General features: G+C 33.4%; 1 protein-coding gene across 15 annotated transcripts in view; it reads right to left on the bottom strand.

Moving 5' to 3' along the window:
• Nucleotides 1-24457, bottom strand: part of tay (tay bridge kinase) — a 310160-nt gene that overhangs the window by 42527 nt on the left and 243176 nt on the right. For 8 of the 15 annotated variants that reach the window (XM_088183449.1, XM_088183450.1, XM_088183452.1 and 5 more), the window contains one exon: nucleotides 2988-3050. The exons of 6 other annotated variants lie outside the window; for them this stretch is intronic. In XM_088183449.1, coding sequence (XP_088039575.1) covers nucleotides 2988-3050 — 63 coding nt within the window. Of the gene's footprint in view, nucleotides 1-2987; nucleotides 3053-24457 lie in introns of all 15 variants that reach the window. One more of the 15 variants, XM_088183459.1, reaches the window with a different exon arrangement.

Below are 24457 nucleotides of genomic sequence, written 5' to 3'. Positions count from 1 at the left end.
GAGGCTGCAACGCCACCGGGACTCTGCATCCGGCCCTAATTAACTCGGCTCCCCGGCCGAGGTATACATACATATAAATCGAGAGAAAGATAGACACACACACAAAGTACGGGAAAGCCGGAACGGAGGAACTTGGCGCAATCTAGAGCTTTTCGTGCATAATGCCCGGGTGAATTCGCAGATATTGCGCCCGGGGCAACCGACGGGCGTTCGAATGTACACACAGAGGTGTAATCTCGCACCGCAGATCAATTGTTATTGTGATCGTCTCGCCGCGGGTGTCTAGTTTTTATTTATGTTTATTTATAGTAACAACGCTTGTCGGACTCGATCGCCCGCGGAGAGAGCTTTTTTGTAAGCGCTCGCACATACATCACGCGCTTTTGAAATATATCAACGTGTCGGTAGTATCTCGCGAGTTAATGATATTATAAAAATATGATATGAAAAAAAAAAACAAATCCGGATACGGCGTGTTGCGTTGAGTAAGGCCTAAAAATAATTTATGAATATCTCAACAGGTGTTTGTTATTGTACTAGTATCATATTAAGCATAACAGGTACTATACATTATATAATACATATAATACATCTGTATCAAGATCTACTGAAATCACTGAAAATGTGCTCCCATATATTGAAGAGAAGATTCGAATACCTAATGTATTGAAATCAATAAATAACACATACTTTTATTTATTTAGATTTTAATCACAAAACGCAAGGCAACCATAGGGTTAATTGGTAAAGTTAATAAACCGGTGCACAAATATGGCATTGCACAATGGTGTGCATCGGTGACAAGTAAGGTTTGCTTACGAGGAAAAAATCAGTGTAAGCTATCAGTCACTTCCATAGTAGGATTCAACACAAATGTGCAAGACATTGCATTTTCTAGTCTAATCCACACAATAACTAGAGAAAAAAATAGTTTTAATTAATTCATATTTTTAATATAGTCTAATAAAAACTAAATTTTACTAATTGCACATAGCAACATTTTTCTACCATTTGAAATGTTAAGCATAGCTAATGAACATTTTTATATTGTCAAGAATAAGAGTTAATCATTTGTAAGAAATTTTAACTGAGGTCGAAAGTAGATAGTTTGTATTTGGTCAAGGTAAAAAAGTTTCTAAATAATTATTTCAACGAATATGACTGGAATGATTTAAAATCAAAAAATCTGTAATTAACCTTCTTTACGCAAGCAAGAATCACCAGCAAAAGTTAAATTAAGGGTTTCTACAATATAAACTTTATTAACGTAATATCTTTTTAGATCAATGAAGTATTACCTAATACAGACTTTCCCAAAACATAATCCAAATAAAAATACAAAATTAATATGAGCATGGAATAGTTTAAATGCTACAAGAAACATGTTTTACTAAGCACAAAGTTTATCATATAACAGAATTAAAATATTATTTTTAAAATAACCACGATTCTCAATAAAAAACAGGAACTTTAACACAAGGAGTGGTAATAACTTATACTGACAGATTAACGAAATTACAAACTAGTGTCACCTAAAAAAATACCAAAACTACGATGAAATTTATCTAAAAAATTCAGTTTACGTATTGTTAATGTGTTTTATGTAATAAAATACTAGCAAACAGTTATTTGGTTCAAGCTAAACATTGTAAGCATTTCGAAAATATGCACATTGATTGCTAAGGAGAGACATTAGTCAACTTGACACACTAAAATCTTAACTGTAAATGATTACAAGTTATTACAAAAACAGAAAATAAAAATGTAAAATATGTATAACGCATTTTAAATGAGCAAGCTGCTAAAAAATATGCAGTACAAACTAATATTATTTTGAAATGTGTAAAAAACGACAACGTCCGATATTTTATTAGGATCGCATGCCACGCAAAGAGCGATTTGAGAGAAGCGATTATTTATTTTGACTTCGCTCGAGAACGAAAAATAAGATTTGGAAGTGTTTGTAGGACAGTTTTGTAAAACCCTGACCCATTTATTTAAATATTTTTCTCCAAAAGCTGCACTTTAAAAAATGGGCAACAAAACAATGAGTTGATATAAAAAATAACTGCTCTTTCCGGTCGTTACCCCTAATAGTCTGTATAAAAATAAGCACATACATACATACGTTTAGAAGTTATATATGTGGATATCAAATCGCACATACTTGGACATGGGTGGTGATTTCTCTAATTTTAACTAAACGAACAAAAAAATGTTCAATGCGTGATCATCACGCGCTCTTAATTTATGCCCTGTATTGATCGGTCTCCACGATGAGCGGTACCGGTATGTGTAAGTACACAGAGCAGTATTTTTTTCTGTTCTTTAGATACGGCTATCGAGATTATTATCCTATGGCCCATTTCACTATTGTTATATTTGTTTTTTTTTTATTATAATTCTTCTCTTACTCTACGTATTTTTTTATATAATTCAGCCATGTTCTCGTCTGAGAAAACTTCATGGTATTAATAATTTATTTGATAAAAAAATTGTATACTTTAAAATATTATTTTAAATAAAAAATATGTACATATATGATTCGATCATATAAATGTCAAGATATTGCCTCTAAACCTACATAGATAACAGTGCACGAAGGCATTGCTGAAGCTATATATTGGTTAGATGTTGACGTGGGGAAAGTGACACACTTCTAAAACATGTATAAGTAATACAATATAGCATATCCAATCATGATATTAAATTTTATGGATAACGCTAGTTAATAATCTATTTTCAGCGCAATATAATAACGTCCTATATAAATAATAATTGAGATGTAATAGTTCCAAGATAATAATAATTCATGTTATTAGCTGTTGTAACCGAGCAGAAATTGCTGGCCTATTAGTTTGATATCATTTAGTTATTATGAAGTTAAATCGATTATTACGATAAGTAAAATTAGTATTTTCTGACATAAGCTTAGTTTTAAAATGAATAAGGTAAACTTTAACGATTATTCGAATTAATGCAAATACCTGTAAGCGTCTCGCGGATCTGTTTCGCGTACGATTCTCTCCGTAACCGCCAAAGGTACATACCTGCAACAAAACAACGAAAAAAATACACTTAGATGTGTCGTTAACATTAAAATTTCAAGCATGTATAACAAATTAATAACATACGCGAAGAAAGTTAAGCGTGAGCACACTCGAATATCATTAATAATAATACAGAATAATAATAATAAAAAAAACACCACACACAACCATTTTACGAGCCTCGATAGGTGCCACTCAAACAAATGTACATAGAAAGTATCCCATTAACAAACAATATTAAATTATCACGAAGCAATAAAAACGAACGACTAATAAAAATAGAAAAAAAAAACTACAAGCGCGCCTGTATCCGATGATATGTAAAAAAAATGTGTACACATAACACAGCCGAGTGGAAATCGTGAGTGGTGTTTATGTATATGAATTAATATACATATTTATAAAGGTGTATATACATAATGTATACACAGGTAGGCGAGTCGAGCCGAGCGATTAATTCTGTCGTAATTGACGATTATAATTTATTTTGAAGAGCGCTAATGCGATCGAGTCGTAAAAAAATTATAATCGTATCGTTTCGCTAATGAAATATGCGATCACGTAATAGGTATGTATTTTTGTGCGCGCACAAATATTATATACAGGGGGGCCGAAAGGTCGGTCGGCAAGTGGAGGATCAAAAGCAGACGCCCACGGGCCTTTCATTACGTTATGCTAATGCAGCGTAGGTGAGGCTGTGTGGGCGAAAGTGATCGCATTTGTTGCAGCGAGGGTACAGTACGAATCAAATTAACATAGTTGTATGTATGTATGTATATAATTCGTTTCCCAATAAAACTTATTTATTGAATAGTCAACTCATCAGCATTGTATAATATAATACAACATGATGATGATACACAACTGACTAACCGGCCAAGTATGCCAAACATAAAAAAATACAAGAAAATGTTAAATACATAATTCTTTATTGTGTCTCTAAATCTAAAGCGACAGATAACCACGCGTTGAAATGTTGCCAAAAATTAAGATAATTATTTGAAAACGTCTTCATGGACGTGGGACGCGAATCCATCATCTCAACAACTTAAGCATCGCTATTTGCACAAAAATACTAATAGTAAATTTTGATGGTTCTCTAGATAAAAAATATGAATCACGCAGAGATAAAACAGAGTACATAATAAATATGTGATAATAAAAATATACTGCTTCATAATAATAGTAAATAATTAAAGTCGGACGAGCACGATAATTTTCGCAATAAAAATAAACATAAAAAAACTCAAATAAAAAATAAACAACAAAACACATAAACTCCGTTCTTTTTATCGTTATTTTATTAATTCTGTTTTATTCTAATGAAGCAATAAAACGTACTCGGAACGATTTACGACTACGACATACTACTTTTACATTAAATATCACAATCGATAAAAAATACTGAAATATCTCATACGTAATGAATACAATTAAGCCGCGTGTTAACATATAATTAAATCGATAAAAAAACATAACCATAGAGACGAATGTTGTTTTTTTTTTGTTTCACATTATATAAAAGTTATTAGCTTTAAATCTTCTCTGAGAGATTATTATCTGCGTGCGCTGCGAGCGTTATGCTAATATTATTATGGAGGCAGTCGATCGATAGCTCTCGAGAGTTGTAAAATTAAATAGCTATTAAAAGTGATGTGACACCATTTCGCAAAAAAATATTACGCGACTTGTAGCGACCATAGTTACTGGATTAATTTATTTTTATGGATCCGCTATGCATGTATTTAATATTAATGAAACAAGAATAAAAAACACGATTGTTATTATATTGAAATTTGTTAGACATTACCATAAATTCTAACGGAGGATGTCGAATTTTTTTTTAATATTAATTTAAGCATCGATGTTATCTAATATATGAAAATAAAAATTAGAATATTTTAGAATATATTTCAATAATGATAATTTAATATTTTTTTAAACTATTTTCCTTGAGAATTTGAACATTTTCTTGGGCTAAAAATTAAACAATAAAATATAATTAATTCAATTGTGCGTTGAACTTAATGGAATAACCTCTACGAGTGTGGAGCTTTCTCAAACATTCAGGCTAAAAAAAACTCGATAGCATTTTATTAACGAGAGATAATATGTAGTAATTTGATTACTTATATCGCTCGATTCACAAAGCTATTAGTGTTTCTTCTCGAGAAATAATCTATATATTTATCAGTGAAGTTATATTTTCACTAGTATAAATATATTTTTCGTATCTTTCTAGCGCGTTTTGGAGGCGCCTCGCTGCCGCTCGCGCCGACTTTTACTGTCAAACCAAACAGCCTAACCTTTTTTTTAATGATATTAAAAAAATATGAAATTTAGAATAAATCAATACAATATTATTAAAAAAAATGTTAGGTTGTTTGGTTTGACAGTAAAAGTCGGCGCGAGCGGCAGCGAGGCGCCTCCAAGACGCGCTAGAAAGAGACGAGTGAATGCTAGAAAGAGACACTACACTCTGCTTTCGGTCGGTATTCGCACGCATGCAGCTACACTTGGTTTTAGTCATATGCCAGTCTAAATGTGCCGCCGGTGTACGTTTCTTGTTTTGTATTTTTTTCTTTAAATCATGAAATAACTTTTTTCTATACTTTTTGTGTATTTAATTGTATAAACTAGATTTAATTTTGTTCCTATAATAAACAATTGTTCACACAAAAGAAATGGTATTTTCAGAAATATTTAAAAAAAAAATATTTATAAGATCATCTATATTTGACAAAAAAAATGCTTGGCAGTCTTAGCATACACCGCCTAATTTTGCTTGGCACTAGAAAGGTTAAGTACATTAAAGAAGCATGATTTTTTTTCGTCATGTTTATTTTATTTAGAAATAATATAGTATACACTGATACAAAAGTCTCGCTAAAAATAAATAAATAGAAAATAGCTTAAAACAAGCAATAAATTATTGTCCATTGCAATGTGCACTGGGTCTGAGAATGTTAATTAATACGCGCTAGAAAAATGCTGCTCTAAACTTTCATTAGGTCAAGTTGGGTTTGTTCGGGTCTAATTGTGTTTTAGCGAGAGTTTAGAGCAGCATATAATTTTACTAGCGTTTATCAGTTAATTTATAGTTTCACTAGTTGAAATATATATCTACCAGTGAAGTCATATTTTCACTGGTAGCATACATATATACATATGTAATGTATAGAGCAAATTACTTTTAATTTATAAAAGCATATTTTTCTTGCACAGCAATGAAAAATATCGGGCTGTAACTAGGTTTTCATTTATTCCTAACAACTAAGGATGCTTTATTTAAGATTAAACCTACGTAAAATAAAAACGACCGAAATTTCTCGTAAATGTATATATTAACATGTAAATTCAGATTCAGTGTATAATTTACTTTTGCACTGATTTATATTTATAACAATGGTATTGGTAATAATATGTTTTTGCGGCACACGTGCTGATTCGCACTAACCCGAGTGACGCTCGCGTGTTTCGGCTTGTCTGTATTACATACGATAACCAAACGAAACAGGAGTATCTGTTGCCAAATAGAGATTTATACATATCGCTTCTTCTGCTTTACCTTGTTTACGTATTATACAAGAACAAGAAAAACCCGAGAAATCAAAAATGGATACTGGTTATGATGTTATTTACAGAGTTATTCCAGAACTTTTCTAATCAAAATAAAATAAGACTGTTTCAAAGAGATCTGGCAAAATTAAAAATAACTACAAGATGCAAAATATTCCAATCTTAAAAAAATGTATTTCGACTACTCTCAGTTTTTGGTATAAGTTACTATTACAAATCTCACTTCTCTAGAATTAAATGTATTAAGTCAAAACTCACTGAGCTTTTTAAAACATATTAACATTAATAAACAATCAAGTTCACAAATAAATACTCAATCAAAGCCTATTTTGATGAGTAGGAAAAATTATTTTTAGTGGCTATTGAAAGTTTTAATATGTCAATGTATTTATATATTACTTTTGAATAATATATGTATATGAATAGCAACTACTATTTGATAAATAAAATATATGGATAAATTATAAATGTTTTATTAAATAACATACGCTTGAGTGCGCACGCTGAGTCATTACATAGCATACTGTTAGCTATTAAGTTATATTACTTTCACATACACGTTTTATTGCTATGTTAGCTGTTCAACTAGCTTCCCAAGATTGGGTTAAGTTAAAAATCTAATCAAAACTCCAACGATTCAAGTCGCGTTTAATCTACGTAAGTTCAAACGAGTTTGTACAACACAACACAACACAACACGTATTTATATAGTTAAACGAGTCTCGTAACGAGACAAATCTGTCGCGAGCTTTTCACTTTCGAACGGGCGGGCGTTAAGTACATAATATAAAATACGTTGTGACAAGCCAGCTCGATCATAATGGCCTTTTCACAATTAATTCACCGCGTAATGCGCAACTCGTTCACAAACGCGAGCGACACGCTTCAGTTTAATTTTACAATATAAAAAACCGACACCATTAATCATTTTACACGGCTCGCCGATTATAAAATATCATTGAATTATAGAATTAAGCCTCGATCGAACGATTTGATTTTTGTATCGAATTAAACGGCGATTTAAACCGATCGTGTGAACGGGGCTTAATATATTTACCCACAAGCGATTCGAAAGTGAAACGATTTAATAAACGATACGCGATAGTATTTATGGCGCGCATATGTTGATCGATCATGACGGCTGTTACGTGTACGTATTTATTATGTTTAATAATATTAATAATAATAATAATAAAACAATAAAAATCCAGAGTCGGACCGGTTTCAGTTAATTCGCTCTCTATATACATACACAATAATAATAATCGCTAAAAAAAGCCGAGTCGTAATAAATTTGGATCCGATACGCTCGTTAATTACAGAGTGGTATTGGGGATTGAGAGAGAGAGAGAGAAAAAAAACCGATGTAATATGCAACGGTTAAAAAAAGGCAATCAAGTAAGCCGTAATTGAATTTTAGATCCGTTTAAGTGTGCGATTGACGCGTTAATTTCGAATAACGCGACGGGCCGTGGGAAAGTTTTTATTAGAGTAATAAAAAAATAAGACGAGTTATCTGGGTTGTATGTAGTTTATTTTTACGAGATGATGATGATGATGATGATGGTATGGATAAAAACGATGTAGAACAACGGTCTGTCAAAGCACACACGATGCTTATATTTATAAATAATGAATGAGCGCTTTTTATGTGGTGGCGTCCAGGGGCGTATATTCAGGGTGTGCTAGGTGTGCGGCGCACACCCGCAAAACCATCTAAAATATAAATTTAGAAATTTAGAAAATTTAAGGCGTAAAGCGACATCATTTTGCATACAGTAGTATGCAAAATTATAAAATTTTAATATGCAGTGTATAGTATGCATTGGTATTTGTCATTCGCTCTGAACGTTTTCGCGCGAGCGATCGTTTTGGAACAACACATATAACGCGCCGACCTTGCGCGCGGCCGCCAACTAAAGTAAATTGTTCCGAGATTTAACGGCTGAAGTCGATCTGTCGGCTGGCAGCGCTCAGTAGTAAAATTGGTCTCGAATTTGGTGCGCGTACTTCAAAAACTCTTGCGTCCGTCGCTGCTTTTTTATTACATTATATCACAATAACAGGTCACTCATTTTTTATATTTTGGCGTAAAATAGTTTATTATCTTATTTACATATGATCAATATTTAATTTTCTATTCTAGATTATATTTTTTTATTTACCCCAATAATGATGAAGAATACTGTTGAAGATATTTTGAATAATCCATTTTCAAAAAAAAGTTATGAAATTAAATTGAAGATAATATTAAGGAAGAAATAAATTCAGCAAATTTCGTCGCCATTATTCTTGACGAAACTTCAGATATAATGACGAACTCACAGCTCTCAACAGTTTTGCGTTTTGTTTATGAAGGTAAAGTTTACGAGCGGTTTATTGGCTTTACAGACGTTAGCTCTGATAAAACAGCCGATGGCTTATTTTGCCACGTTGTAAATATAATTGAAGAATTTCAAATTCAAGAAAAATTAGTTGGACAGACTTATGATGGGGCGAGTGTAATGAGTGGGCATATTAATGGTTTGCAAGCCAAAGTACTCGAAGTTTATCCACTGGCCATTTTTACACACTGCTATGCTCATATGTTGAATTTAACATTACAACAAGGTGTTTCCAATATAAAAGTGTGCAAATCATTCTTTCAAACTTTAAATGGATTTTCTGCATTCTTTTCGAAATCTTCCAAACGAATAAATGCTTTACAAGAGTTTGTAGCTAGAAGACTTCCTTCTGTTACACCTACAAGATGGAATTATACATCACAGTTAAGTAACACAGTGCAAAAATACAGAAATGAATTTACGGACTTTTTTCGAGACGTCGTGAAAAATTGTGAACTATGGGACCCCGACACTGTAATAAAAGCACGAGGTTTTCTTAGCTTTTTGGAAGATTTTGAAACAAGAAAACTTCTCCACATATTTTCAAACCTTTTTGGAAAAACTGATGTGCTATTCAACATTTTACAGTCCAAATCTTTTGACATATTATATTGCTGTAAGAAAGTTACCGAAATTTTGCAACAACTCAGACATGAACAGGAAAATAATTATGAAACATTATGGGATTCTTATGTAACGGAAGAAAATTATCCAAGACTGAGTAATGATTTGCTTGTTGAAGAAAAGCACGCGTTTAGCCAACTATTTAATACAATAGTTGATAATATATGTAAGCAAATTGAAAACCGTTTTTCTTCAATGTCCAAATTGGAATATTTTCACCTTCTGGAGAAAGAAAAATATGAGCAATATAAAGAAAAATTTCCAAATGAATTACTTAACAAACTGCAACAATTCTATGAAACATTATTTGATTATATAAGTTTAAAAAATGAGCTTGCTGTTCTTAATCATTTACCTAAATTTGCAGAGAAATCTGTTCATGAGCTTGTACAACTTATGAACACAAATAATCTTGAGTCAGGTTTTCAGAAAATAGATAAATTAGGCAAACTAATATTAACTCTTCCAAGCAGTACTGCTTCAGCAGAACGTTCATTTTCTGCTCTGAAACGAATTAATAATTGTTATCGAAGTACCCAAGGCCAAGAAAGGCTATGTGGCCTTAGCTTGATTTCAATAGAAAAAGGGATCCTTATGGATATTAAAAAGAAGAGCACTTTTTATGACAGCGTGATAGAAAAATTTATGATTAAAGAAAGAAGATTAGATTTTATATATAAATAATTATAAGTTTATGTTTATTGAAAATTTGATATTTTTATATAATAATATTTTAGATTAGGTTTGATGTTTATTTATTTATTTATATATGGGAAAAAGCTGTAAGGCAGTTTAGGGATGTCAAAACCTCGGCTAATAAAAATGAAAAAATGTACGTTTTTTTTTTATTTTTTATAGCACACCCAATATTAACACCCACCGTACGCCACTGGTGGCGTCGTAAAATTCGAAGGTTTTTAATTGCGGTCAGTTTGCTTGTATTGTAGTAATAACGATATGGAGGAGAGACCATAAATTATTAAATGATATGGAGAACCGACGGTTAAAATTATTATGTATGTGCATATTTAAGCGAAAATTGTTGTTTATTTTCGTAGCCGCAAAACCGTATAAATCGATAATGTTTCACTTGGACCGTGACAGTTTAATTTGGCGAGAATTGAATCGAATATGACACGACTGTTTGATAAATTATTTATTAATGATAGTAAAACATCAACTCAAAAATATTAAATAGATCGCAAAAGGTTAATTTACAACACGGTCCGCCATTTTGTACATGTTTTAATTTTTATAAAAAGAATTATTAATATATATTTATTACCTCTATATATCATATATTTTACAAGCCTAAGTTTCGTTATTTGTAACGACTGAAACGGCGCCTACACTATTGTATTGCTTTTGACGTGAATTTTTGACTTCTGAGAAGTGATAATTGTTTTTTGCGCCCTCCTATTGGTCAAAATTCGGTTTTGAAATGCTTCATTCAAGTCGTAGTTTTGTTATAAAAGTCTTACTATGAACTCAGTAAGTATTTACTACGTATGGAAACGTTGAAATCATACAATTTTACTAGCACCTGCCAAATAAATTATATTTTCACTGATAAATTCTACCGGTGAAAGTATATTCCGATATGATTTCATTGAAATAACATTTAAAAAGATATATTTGGGTTAGAACTAAGACTGTTTTTTTAGATTTTCTTTGAGTGAATTTCTAGTTTCGAGTCAGGATTGTGACAGTGGTCGTTTTTTTTAATATTTCGATTTCATTAAGATTCATAGTATATCATTAAATGACATGCATTTTTCTAGCCAAGAGAAGCCTAGCTCCTGGCGGAAGAATAACGCTTAAGGAGCAAGAAGATACAGATCTACCGAATATCATTGCTTATTAATTCTACATTCTCGGAGAATAACAGTAAATAAATCCAATCTAGTGGTGATTGAGGTTCACGATCTTTATCAATGGAAAAGACGAGGATTTTTTTTTCAAACCTTATGCAATATTAAGGTATTGATTACAAAATTAAAATAATAATGAAAGTAAAATAATATAAATTCCAACAATGATTCCCTAGTATGTTATTAAATTAAAACACGAGACATCGTTATGTAGGGATACTTAAGAATTTCAAAATAATCACTAAAACATAAAAAAGTTTTTAAATTTGAACGACGCGCATAGAAAAAATATTCATGGCATTGCATCCTTTGTCATTATTGGATGCTCTCCCATAAATAACGTCACGCTTAACTAACATATGTACCGAAAGCAGAGCTAAACACTAACGCTATTGGTCCTAAATTGGTTTCATCTCCCATAAATTTAAATTTCATACAAGGACCAGAATAAATTAAGAGTATTTCGGGGTGCTCACTACTAACTGTGACACAACTGTGAAACGATAATATAAGCTATGTACGACTCTTTGAATAAAACAGTAATTATATATTCCTATTAAAAGACAATCTAATTAATATAGTAGAGCTGAAGCAGCGTCAGTATAATTAGCAACTGCCTGTCAAAGCTGCTGTTGGTTACACAGTTTATTCAAGTATTCAATCCGAAACCCATTTCGCACAAAATAAGTAACAAAACTCACCTCCGACGAGTTAAAAAGGAAAAGAACACCGACGGTCACGTCCAAACGAGCGCAAAGGACTAATGAAATTCGGACATGTCGTCGGGAGCGCAAGAGACACCTCGCCCGAGTAATGTAGCATTAAAATACCGGTTGTCCGACGACGACGACGTGGACGGGTATCACCTGCCTTGGTGATTTTTTGCGCAAAAAAACCAGACCGCTGCTACAAATTACGACCGAGGCGAAACCTGCATCCGCAAAGTAACTGGTAAACTGCCCTAGCAGTTAGTAACAACTGCAGCAGAACAAACGAAAATGTACCTCAGTCCCATTAAAATGTCTCAAGCTCTGATTAGCCCCCATTTATAATTCGGTAGTAAAACGTACTAATTGGCCTGAAAACAATTCGTATCACGGACAGGAAACATAGGCAATAATTATATATATTTTGCAAGAGGAAGCAATAATTCATTCAAAAAAATAACATTTGCATTTTGAACGGCTAAACCTCGTTAAAATACAATTTTGATAATTGTACACTTTAACAACGGCGCTGTATGTTTTATACTGCACAACAGCTTCAGTTGGATATTTTAATTCCCATATTTACATAACTGATTTAAATTTTTACAGCGAAAAAGCTGTCGAGAAAGCTCTTTTACGAGTGGCATAATTTTAATTTGAAATGAATTTTGAAACCCTCCAGCGAAATTTGCATACATTTGCTCGCCGGCTTTGCTTTGGATTTGAGCGCCGAAGCATAAATAAATTCGACATTGTTTCACGAGGTATCTACAAATTATATTGATATATTTTCCCACGTGATAGTTTCACCCCCCGATTGACAGCGAGTCGTGTTTATAGCTGATGGGGTAGTTTGCCCCTATTCGACGGGCGCAAAACCGCAGGAGATACCGTCTCAATTCATAGGACATTGCGGCCGATTTGGCAAGGGCGAAAAGGGCAGAAAATCGCGGAGACAAAGCAGCGGCGTCAGCAGACCGTTTCGGCGTAATGAAAGAATTCGTTTAAAAGCGTTTTTAACCCCCGGGGAGGAAGGGTGGTTGCTCTGGTAGACGCCGGCGCCGACCGCGCGAGAGGAGCGGAATTGCTAATTTAACGAATAACAAAGCGAATTAAATACACGTCACAAAAGAAGTCGCGGCTTTACAATTAGAAAGGGCTGCTGCTGCTGCTTCTGTGCGAGGCTCGAGTGCTCTCTCCGCCATCGTTACCCACCCTCTGACACATCAACCCCATCCGAAGGGTCGAAATAAGCCGATTAACTTTGCGAGCAATTTACATTTTAACGCGGGGTCGTTACGGACTCGACCGCGTGCGCCAATGAGCCAGTAACGTCGTCGGTTAACGATTGATTTACAAATAATATACACCTAAGGGTTTGTGGATTTTGTGGTAAGTGTGATTAATCATTACCGTAACAAAAATAATAATAAAAAAAACAATTGTGTATACATATTAATTATATTGTTGATTGTTTTTATTATACACAATGCAATTTAAAAATGAACTGTTAAATGTTGTTGTATTTATTAAAATCATAATACGTGTTTATATAAAATAAATCTCTGGATCATCTTAATAATCTCTATAGAACGTTCGTTCCAAATAAAAAATATTATTAATTTAGTTCAATTTCAGGAAGACATTTACGCGCAGTATCGAAAAATTTATCAGGATTTGATAAAAATAAAAAATAAAGCACAAAAACTAGAAATACACTATATTCTGCTGTCATACACTAATCACTACAAAATAAAATAGAAACCACAATCCGTTTTTCGCAACTTTCTTGTTTTATATAAAGTCAAGCTAAGTCCCGATTTACGATGATTTTTAATTTCTGGAACTTATTAAATGCTTTGATTTACGCGATACTGTATCATTTAACATGCTAATAATTTTAAAACGTTTCGTTTCTACATAATTGCTTAGTAGAAAGTGACTGTCGAACAAAGGTGTTTGACAAACAAGAACACGAAAATTTAAAGAACAACTAAGCTCACAATTCACGCAGATCTTTGAAAGCCACTATTGTTAATTTATATTTGTACTATAACAAACCTGCTCAAATGCATCAAGTACCATAGGTGTTTATGATATTTAATAAAAACAATTAAGCAGCAAATATATTGTTGAACGGAAATGATCGCCTAAAAATTGCCACCCGTAAGACATACACTTGCTTCATTAGAGGGTTTGTATATAAGCGGGGTTAAACTGTTCGTTTTTTTCCTATGGTATGCTATAAAATTGAAATTTGTGCGTTCTAGCAAATATATAATTAATCTGCGTTGCTTCAAGATTGATAATTTTCATTCATAATAAAAGTCAATGTTAAACATAATAAAAGTCAAAGCAGTATTGAACCGATTTACTCGCCATATATAAAGTACAAAAGACAAGGTAGGACATAAACTACAACGCGAGACGAGAAAAGAATACCGCAAGCATGCTTTTAAGTTTTACACAAATCGCACCAGTATTTTATACTACCACAATACGACATCAATCTCGCCGTGGAAAATCCGCATTTTCTTTATGGGAAGACATTTCGTTTTACGATGCGTCAGACAGACAGTGCGACAAAGCAGGCTAATTGAATAGCAAACGAGTGGTTAATTAATCTTACGCGAATAATTACACACGTACTGGATATGTAACGTTAGAGATTCCCCGAGAGAGGGGCGCTGTCTCTGTCTGTATTATTATGCGAGATTATCTCGACGTCATGAATATAATAACACTTTTGTCATCGCGTCTCTCGCTCTCGCTCTCCCCAAGCGATTAAACCTCTCTGCCGACATTCGGGGATTCACTTCGAGATTTGATTACAAAGTGAGCTGTAACGTCTAAAGATATAATCGTAGCCGTCGCGCTCTCGGTATCGGATTGCTAATATGCATAATAATCGTCGACTAGAGGGTAGGTATTCCCTGGAAGAGCCGAGAACTAGCTCTCGAGACGGCAGTGTGTGTATGTACTCGAAAGATGAAAATATTCAAAAGACACACATGCGCCGAGATGCGAGATTCTTTTCAATGGAAAAAGGCACCGCGGCTGTGTAGCAGACGGTTACATATTTTGACAATGTAATCTTTTATGCTCTTTCAATCCATTCAAAGCGGCGCCCCTGTTTGAATAAACTGAGGTAACATTGTGCAGGCGATTATTGCAACACAAAAAATACGCGTTTATCAAATAAAATAAATGAGTGGTACGAAAGAAGAATCTTATAAAAAAATTGAATGTAGTCAGACAGCGATTCAAATTATTCTTTACAAATCCAATTGGAGAATTGTATAAAATCGCTGTGTAGTCCAGTCAAATAAGGCGAAATAAAGGCTAAACCTCGGAATGAAAGATACCAAGCTGAAATTTTGTACAGACCTTCGTTTTGATGTTCTAAGGACAGGGTGAAAAGTCTCATAAAATATCGTGTCTGCTAATCAAGATATCAAAGGTCAAAGGTCACAAAATTTGTTTTTTTGCAAATATCTCGCGTTTTTGTATCATTAACCGTTTTTGAGATATAGCGCGAAGAGTGGGAGGCGTACATCCGTTTATAGAATCCAGCGAGTATTTCTACCTGCTTAACTTGGTATAAGCTTTGAAAAAGTAAACAATCGTGAAAAAAGTGGTCTCGGCAAGTCGTTTGAACCATAATTTTATTACTTTCTTCATTGTATTATTAAGAATTAAAAATGAAATATTGCTCGACAAGAAATTTGTGCGAAAAAATTGAAAGAGTTGAGAGATGTCTTTACGGAGTATGTACCAGATGATAAGAAGATCATTTCCAAATTAAGAGAAAAATATTTAACTGATATTATAGTTATAACGAAGATTGGATCATTCCCTATTTTTGCTTTTCGCGATGCTCAAGCTTAAGTTTTATCCATAGCTTGGTATGAAAATAAAAAAGGCACTTCGGAAGAAGAACACTTGCGCGTAGTGGAAGCTGCTGCGGCGATTATTAGAGAAGATATTCGATCTTCTGTTGTTGAGACCAAGTCCTATCCGCCCCCGAGTAAAATATTAATGAAGAAATTCCGAAAACTGTATTACATTTTCTGCAAGAAGTTATTATAAAGAACAGAAAAAGAAAGACGGTGCATTTTAAAACGAAATACACAGCTATAAGTCATGCTATAATGACTTCCATACGAAAACGGTCCTTTTCTTCGCAGTTATTAATAGGCCTATCTGTATTTCTTCATAGAAAAAATACAGATAGGCCAAACATCCAAAAAGACTTTTGGATGTTTTGTCAAGCTTAGGTTTTTTCGCTTCATATAGTGATACTGTAAAATGTTAAATTTCAGCTGTTTATCACCCACAGCCTCGTAATCAACCATCATAGTCAAGTGCCTTAGTACAGTATGCAGCAGATAATGCAGAAAAATATTTATACTCTTGATGGCTATAATACTGTTCATATAATGGGAATGATAAAAATAATAACTCCAAAATCTGAAGTTATATCTGATGACCGCATAAAGAAATTTACAACAAAACCAAGTGCAAAGGAGTTAGCAGCACTATCACATATACCCCTTCTAGTGTATGAAAATCATGTCGTACCCGGATTGAGCAAGAGATTCAAGTTCAAAATTTTAATGATGTAGAAGAACTAACCGAACAAATATTTAATGTAGTTGATTTGTTGTGGAAGTACGGAAAGTGGAAAAATATCTCACCGTTGCCAGGGTGGAATGGATTTATTGAACAACTTACAAAAAACAATGAGAACTTTGTAACTTCTCGGATTCTGTTTCTTACTTTTATTCATCATCCTGTGAGTAATATGGACACAATTTACACTACATTACAGTGTGCTATAAACACTGCCAAGAAACATGAACAAAGAACATGCTTAATAACTTTTGATCAGCCGTTGTACATAAAAGCACGTGAAATCGTAGCAGCTTCAGATGCTAGCTCAGACTTGTCCAGAGTAGTTGTGAAACTAGGAGGCTTTCGTATGATTATGTCTTTTATTGGATGCATAGGGTATATAATGAATGGAAGCGGAATCAAGGAAGCTCTCAGTACAATTTATGCATCGAATTCTGTCGACAAAATGTTGGATGGTCCCGCTTTTGCAAGAAGTATCAGAGGCCATACGTATTACTTTTTGCATTATCGATGATGATTTTTGAAGATATGGAGATTGAAAGTTATAATGCTTTAGATGGCTTCATTCAGCAGATAACAACTTGCGATGTTTTCTACGAAACTGTGGAAGAATGTACAGGTAACTCTGGCTCCTTAGTTTACATAGCGTTATCCTATAAACGGATTCGCGCTTCCCACTCTCCGCGCTATATCTCGAAAACCATTAACCATACGAAGAAATAAATTAAAACAAACTTGTAGAAAATTTTATTTTCTATAAGTTTTGTTAAACATTTAATGACATGCGACGCAAAAGAGGCGAGATATTTGCAAAAAAACGATTTTTATGACCTTTGACCTTTAATATCTTGATTAGCAGACACGATATCTTTTGAGACTTTTCACCATATATTTAGAACGCCAAAACAAAGGTCTGTGCAAAATTTCAGCTTGTTATCTTTCATTCCGAGGTTAAACCCTTATTTGACTGGACTATGTGGCGTAAAAAGTGTTTTACATTTTTTTCTTATTGGAATGTGTCACGGTGCCTTTGGATAAAACGTCAAACTAAAAATAATTGTTAAAACCAACGGAAAACACAAGTGTCACATTTAAGTAAGCAATTTACTGGCAACAGTAAGTGGGTAAGAAATTAATTACAATGTGGTAGATTGACATATTAAAACGCTGGAATTCGTGATGGCTTTTATTACACGATAAATTGAATGTTTTCATCATTTTCAATATTGATACGAAGTATCTTATTTTTTCGTTACAATACTTTTTATATACCCCTCGAGTAAAAAAATATATATCATCGACATTGTGTCAAACCGAATCGGGTGTGTGTATAAAAGCCCGCGTCGAAAATCAATACACGAAAAGAATTACGAGACAGAAATAAGATTTCTATCGTGCCAGAGCTGCGTAAGCTTATAACAAAATAAATGTTACAAAGGGAAGGGTCGTCGTGGGGTGTTTCCCGTATCTATATTTCACCGTCGCGGTATAAAAATCGCTTCCCCTTTTATTGAGGGTAAGTATCTGCAGGCAATAACCGGAGGGTCGATACGCGAGTCGGGGGGACGATAATGAATTGACGCTGAAGTATGGCAGCAGCGATTCACAAAGAATAATAAGCCCGGGCAGAAATATTATCATTACTTTGGTGCGTGTGAGAAAAAAATGTTGCATGCGCGTATCGGAGTGTTAATAATTGATTGTTTTGGAAATTTCGCTAAGCGATAATTGATTCGGCGGGACTTGGAGGGGTTGCGGATAATGCGTGTGTACTACATTTATTTACGACACAATTCAGAGCTTCCCCTAGCCGCGAGAGACAACGGATAGAGCGGAAAAGGCGAATGAGCAACTTGTTATCGCGGCAATAAAAGAAATGTCAAGTATGAGCAGAGTGAGAGGGAGAAAACGACGGACATAAAGATCATAGACGTGTCGTAACATGAGAGCCTTCGTCAAAGTGAATACATATGCCGAGAGAGAGAGAGCTTTCCATATTTTCATCGTCATTTTTATTGTCCATCATCGTCGCCGAAGAGTGTGTTAAAAATGAAGCACTACTTCCTAGCCTTTTATAAAAAAGGGTGAGGTGAGATTGTATTTTTATTTAAGACAAATTAGATACATGAAACATTCAAATTAATTCATTACCACTTGACCGATAGGGCAGGTAGTAACTACACGCTGTTTGATACTAAAAATCTACGGAATAGGTAAAATCAACCATTTTTGACTTGTGAAGTTTAAAAATAAATATTAAATTGTTTTCTTGAAAAATGCATATTTTACCTTGTTACTGTGTTTAAATGTTCTGATTTTTTAAATATTTATTTATTTGAAATTATATTTTATGTTTATTCACAAAAAACTTTTTAATTCAAAATCATTTTTTTACTGATTTTTGCGTAGTCGATTTGCGCGTTCAAATAGTTAACAAAGGGTTCTGTAGTATCTACTTGTAAAAATAAAATAATTATGCCGCCATTAAGGTGTTATTAAATTTCTTTGTAAATACGGTAAAACCTCGATATAACGGACTAATGCGGGTGAGGGGGTATCCGTTAACGCCGAAAGTACGTTATATAAAAACAGGTTATCCGAATGTGTATTTTTAGTAAGAAAATAATGATTCTGGGCCCCATGACAAAAAAAAAACATTTTATGAATATTTTACCGTCGTAATATATTTTTTTGAATGAAAATTAATACAGGGACTTATTTAAAAGGATATGATATAAGTTTCATAGTATTTTATTAAATGACATGCATCTTTCTGGGCAAATTCAAGGAGGTTTAAATCCACATCAAAAGCAATACAATCGTGCAGTGGAAACGCTCGGTTATCTAACGTTCATATTAAGACTTTTTATAACAAAATGACCTGTAATAAAAGGGAATCGAATGAAGCACGTCTAAATCGAATTTTGACCAATAAGAGATCGCAAAAAAACAATTCCTACATAATGTCCAGTAGAAAGCGACAATTGAACAAAGGTACTTTAACAAACAAACACGAGGGAAAAAGTAATTTTTGAAACATACAATAATTTAAAACTAAAAATTATGATTTCTCTTGTGTTTGTTTATCAAAGTGCCTTTGTTCGATTGTCGATTTCTACTGAGCATTATGCAGGAGCTGCTTCTTGCTATCGCCTTATCCAAAATTTCTGAGCTGCTCATGGAATATGATTATTATTGTGTTTTTGCTTCCAATTTAAATATGGGAAATATTTGCTGAAGAATCGTAGTCATTCAGCAATGTAATATTTTTAAGTATAACATTCATAATTATTCGGAATCAAAATGTTATATTTTATCCGAAGAGGACGACGTAGATTTTCAAAACCTAACCAAAAAGCGTTGCGTTTTGTCGACATTCAGGAAACGACTACAATGGTTTCGCTTATATAAAGCACACGGAAGCTTTTCTTGCTTCATTAACAGTCAGTATAAGCATTCTCTCTCATTCTCTCAAGATTCCCGAAAAAAAGCAAAACCAGAAAGTATCTATAATTTTTTTTTTTTAAAACAAAAATATGCAAATAGCATTTTTGTCATTATTAATACACAAAAAAGTTAAACACAGATCGTGCCTTTCAACAGACTTTTGATAAAAACGCTGTGAATTAGCATGTTTAATATTAAACCGGATATTGGTTTTATTATGTAAAAAAATGCATTGTGATGAAAGTTAATTTATTTAATAAACATATACAAATTCATAGTAATAAATAATGATTTTGATCACTCAAATTTAATTTAGGAGCTGCTTCTTGCTATCGCCTTATCCAAAATTTCTGAGCTGCTCATGGAATATGATTATTATTGTGTTTTTGCTTCCAATTTAAATATGGGAAATATTTGCTGAAGAATCGTAGTCATTCAGCAATGTAATATTTTTAAGTATAACATTCATAATTATTCGGAATCAAAATGTTATATTTTATCCGAAGAGGACGACGTAGATTTTCAAAACCTAACCAAAAAGCGTTGCGTTTTGTCGACATTCAGGAAACGACTACAATGGTTTCGCTTATATAAAGCACACGGAAGCTTTTCTTGCTTCATTAACAGTCAGTATAAGCATTCTCTCTCATTCTCTCAAGATTCCCGAAAAAAAGCAAAACCAGAAAGTATCTATAATTTTTTTTTTTTAAAACAAAAATATGCAAATAGCATTTTTGTCATTATTAATACACAAAAAAGTTAAACACAGATCGTGCCTTTCAACAGACTTTTGATAAAAACGCTGTGAATTAGCATGTTTAATATTAAACCGGATATTGGTTTTATTATGTAAAAAAATGCATTGTGATGAAAGTTAATTTATTTAATAAACATATACAAATTCATAGTAATAAATAATGATTTTGATCACTCAAATTTAATTTAGTTATATATTAAATTCCATATATTTCAGCGGCGGTTTTTATTTATGACTTTCTTGCATATGGCATATCGAAAAAAAATATATATATATATATTTTCTCAATAAAAAAATAATTTATATAAAGAAAAATGTTTCGCTTGAGATGAAAATATTACGTGATCACATTAAATTGACGACTCATAATTCACGAGTACATATATACTAAGCCAATTTTTCATTTAAATATGTTGGCATATTGATCATTCATGGCATAGGTCTTCGCTTAATCTAAGCGCCTGTATCGTCTCCGTTATTCCGTGTAGGAAGGAACACAGACAAATTAAAAAAGGAATCGCCACAAATCACAAGCATTTTTGAAGACGCTCTCCCGGGAAAGGAATGTCAGGATCGAGTTCACGGCGCGTTTAACGTCGCTTCCTGTCTTTCATATCCTCGTCTCGCCGAGAGGCAAGTCATCACTCAAGTCTGCCGACGCGGCGGCAAGAGATGTTGTGTGTCGGTTTGTGGTATTTTAAACACGTTTATTGGCCTTGTTTTACGCTGATTACCGGCTGTTAATCTTCTAAATTGACTTGTCCGTCGGCCTGCCCGGCACTCACTTATGTACCTACTCTTTTTCATTTTGTTACAAAAGCCGTTTTTATATATTATATATATATTCGCTCCTTGGCTCCCGCGAGACGGGAATAATTGGCCGTTCATAATTACATATTAAAAACCTGCTACCGTAATACGACCTGGGCCGGTATTAAAGTGCCATTAGCGTGCGCGTGTGCGTATGCGATACGTATCTCGCGTTGATTTTACCTGTATGAGATATTAATACAGTTGCGTGTCGATAATTGCCCCAGATGGGAATCTAGCAGCTGGTTTCGCCGATCTCTGGCGGTTGCTCTCGCTTTTCTTGGCCACGCTAATAAATTAGACGGGCGGCGGATTAAGCGGCATGCGAAAAAGCGAAGCCGACGAATTATATTGGCAAGAGATTGCGTATCTCTAACAAACAAAACATAATGAGCCACGCAGCCGTAAAACAATAAACGACGAAGCCAATAAAATTTATTCAAGAGCTTTATTTATAGCGTAATTGACCGGCTCAAAAGCTAATTTGTATGCTACGTGTTAATTAAAACGGGCGGGCGCAATGCTTTCACATGGCGAGCGTCTAGGAAATTGCTAGATTTTATTTTTATTTTTAGAAAACTCGGTAATTAACATTTCAAGTAAAGGAGACAAGCTCTTTAATGAACACAAAATTAAATTATTAAATATGTATAAGCAATCATAGTTTTATAAAATGAAAACTTTACGTACGTTTATGCATATCTATAGCTAAAAGATAAATATCACTAGATCATAAAACACATATTTTAAAAACCTATGAATATTTTCGAAATAAAAGCAGTGAGTTGTATAGTTTCAAAGGTCAAATATAAAAACTACTACCGGAACTTTCTTGGCACACCATGAGCCTCTAGTCTACAAGACCGAAAGCCGTAAATATGCACAAAAACTCTCCCCTCGTATCGCCTTAAAAAGCCAATTAATAAAGCCGTAATTGGACCGAGCGTTAAACGTCGTTGGAAAAAATCACCTGGCGGCTATCATAAATCCTGAGCTGCGGACAGGTAGCTACGAGGAGAAAACTGCTCAGTTGCCCCGGGGTCTTCGCTCGTTCGCTCGCTGCTCCTTTGATGAAATATTCAATATCTCCCCTTTATGGCAATATTATACGATTTTTACTCGGGAGGCAAAGCAAGATAAAGTCAGTCACTACTCAATGATTCACATTGAGACGTTTCTCGACGTCGACAGAATCCCGGTAGTATAAATTACAAGTACGACGTCGGACAATGCGGATAAATGCTAAACAGACGCCGACGGACAAACGTGGTAATTTGGCCGGTCGTACATACGTAATGGCACGTTCCGGCTGCGGTTGTTTCGGGGTTGCGGGGATGAAATCTTAATCCGGCGAGACCGACGGAGCTAGTATGCATAATGCATGCGACAATCATCGAACAACCACTAAGGTGATGTGATATACAAAAATACAGTATTATTAAATAAAACTAGTTTATTTAAATTGTATTTATTACGCCATGATATCATCGTCAAAATGATTAAAATAGAATTCCGTTAGCACGGTTAAGGGAATTATAGAAGTGTAAACACAATCAAACAATAAAATTGTACATCCAGTACGCTGACGGAAATGTCGTTTTGTTAATTGTTGGAAAACCACAATACATACGCATGTTTATCTGCGGTTGATTAAAAATAATGTATTTTTATAGTTCAGCATAAACATGTTAGTGATAACACAATAATAACATGGAAAAGAAAACCACACATAACAATAACAATTTATAATTAATATACAAGCTTACAATATAATCCCTATCCAGATTAATTTAATTTATATACAATATAATAATGGCATTATAGCTATATATTTAATTGTTCAATGTTTTAAAATTGTGATAATTACATTGTTTTAATATTGATTATAGTCCAATTATGGATAAGTATAATTACAATTACAATTGTTGATAATGGTCCATTTATAGGCCATTACGATTAATTGCGATAATTGCGTTGAAATTTATTTATATTCAATGCAACACATTCTTGTAATTTACCCACTGCTATAAAAAATACTGAATATTCTTTTATATTATATAAAAATTATATAAAAACGAAATAATTAATAGTAAAAATTTTAAACAGCATCGCATCTGTGTTTATAAACGACATTTTAAATATACAAATTTTGAATATCATTATATTGAAATAAATTAAATTGTTGCAATATATTTTTTCTGACAAAAGCTCGTTATCGCCTGGAAACGTATATATGCGTCATTCATGGCAATTTTAATCTAAGCTTTCCCAATAAAATGCATAGTTTGCCGTATAACTCAGCTGTCCTTATATATTAGGTATGTGTTATAAACTTTATCAAATTTATTCTTATAAGAAAGATAACATACAATAAATTGCTCACTGGCCAAAGGTAATAGAGTAGGAAAGAGCTAAGCACCTATCCAAGAGTATATAAGTATATGAACATAGCCTATGAACAACACTTCCTTACGGAATACACGCCCATCAGGATCTACAAATCAGAACTTGACTTTCCTACTACTTCGCTTCCGACTTAGGACACATCAAAGTTCATCGAGCACCAAGAAAAGCTACACCGAGTACAGACCAC

Source organism: Plectrocnemia conspersa, unplaced genomic scaffold, assembly GCF_051122295.1.
Source record: "Plectrocnemia conspersa isolate PC_06_02 unplaced genomic scaffold, ASM5112229v1 ptg000003l, whole genome shotgun sequence".
Lineage (NCBI taxonomy): Eukaryota > Metazoa > Arthropoda > Insecta > Trichoptera > Polycentropodidae > Plectrocnemia > Plectrocnemia conspersa.
This window is presented reverse-complemented; position numbering and strand designations above follow the sequence as displayed.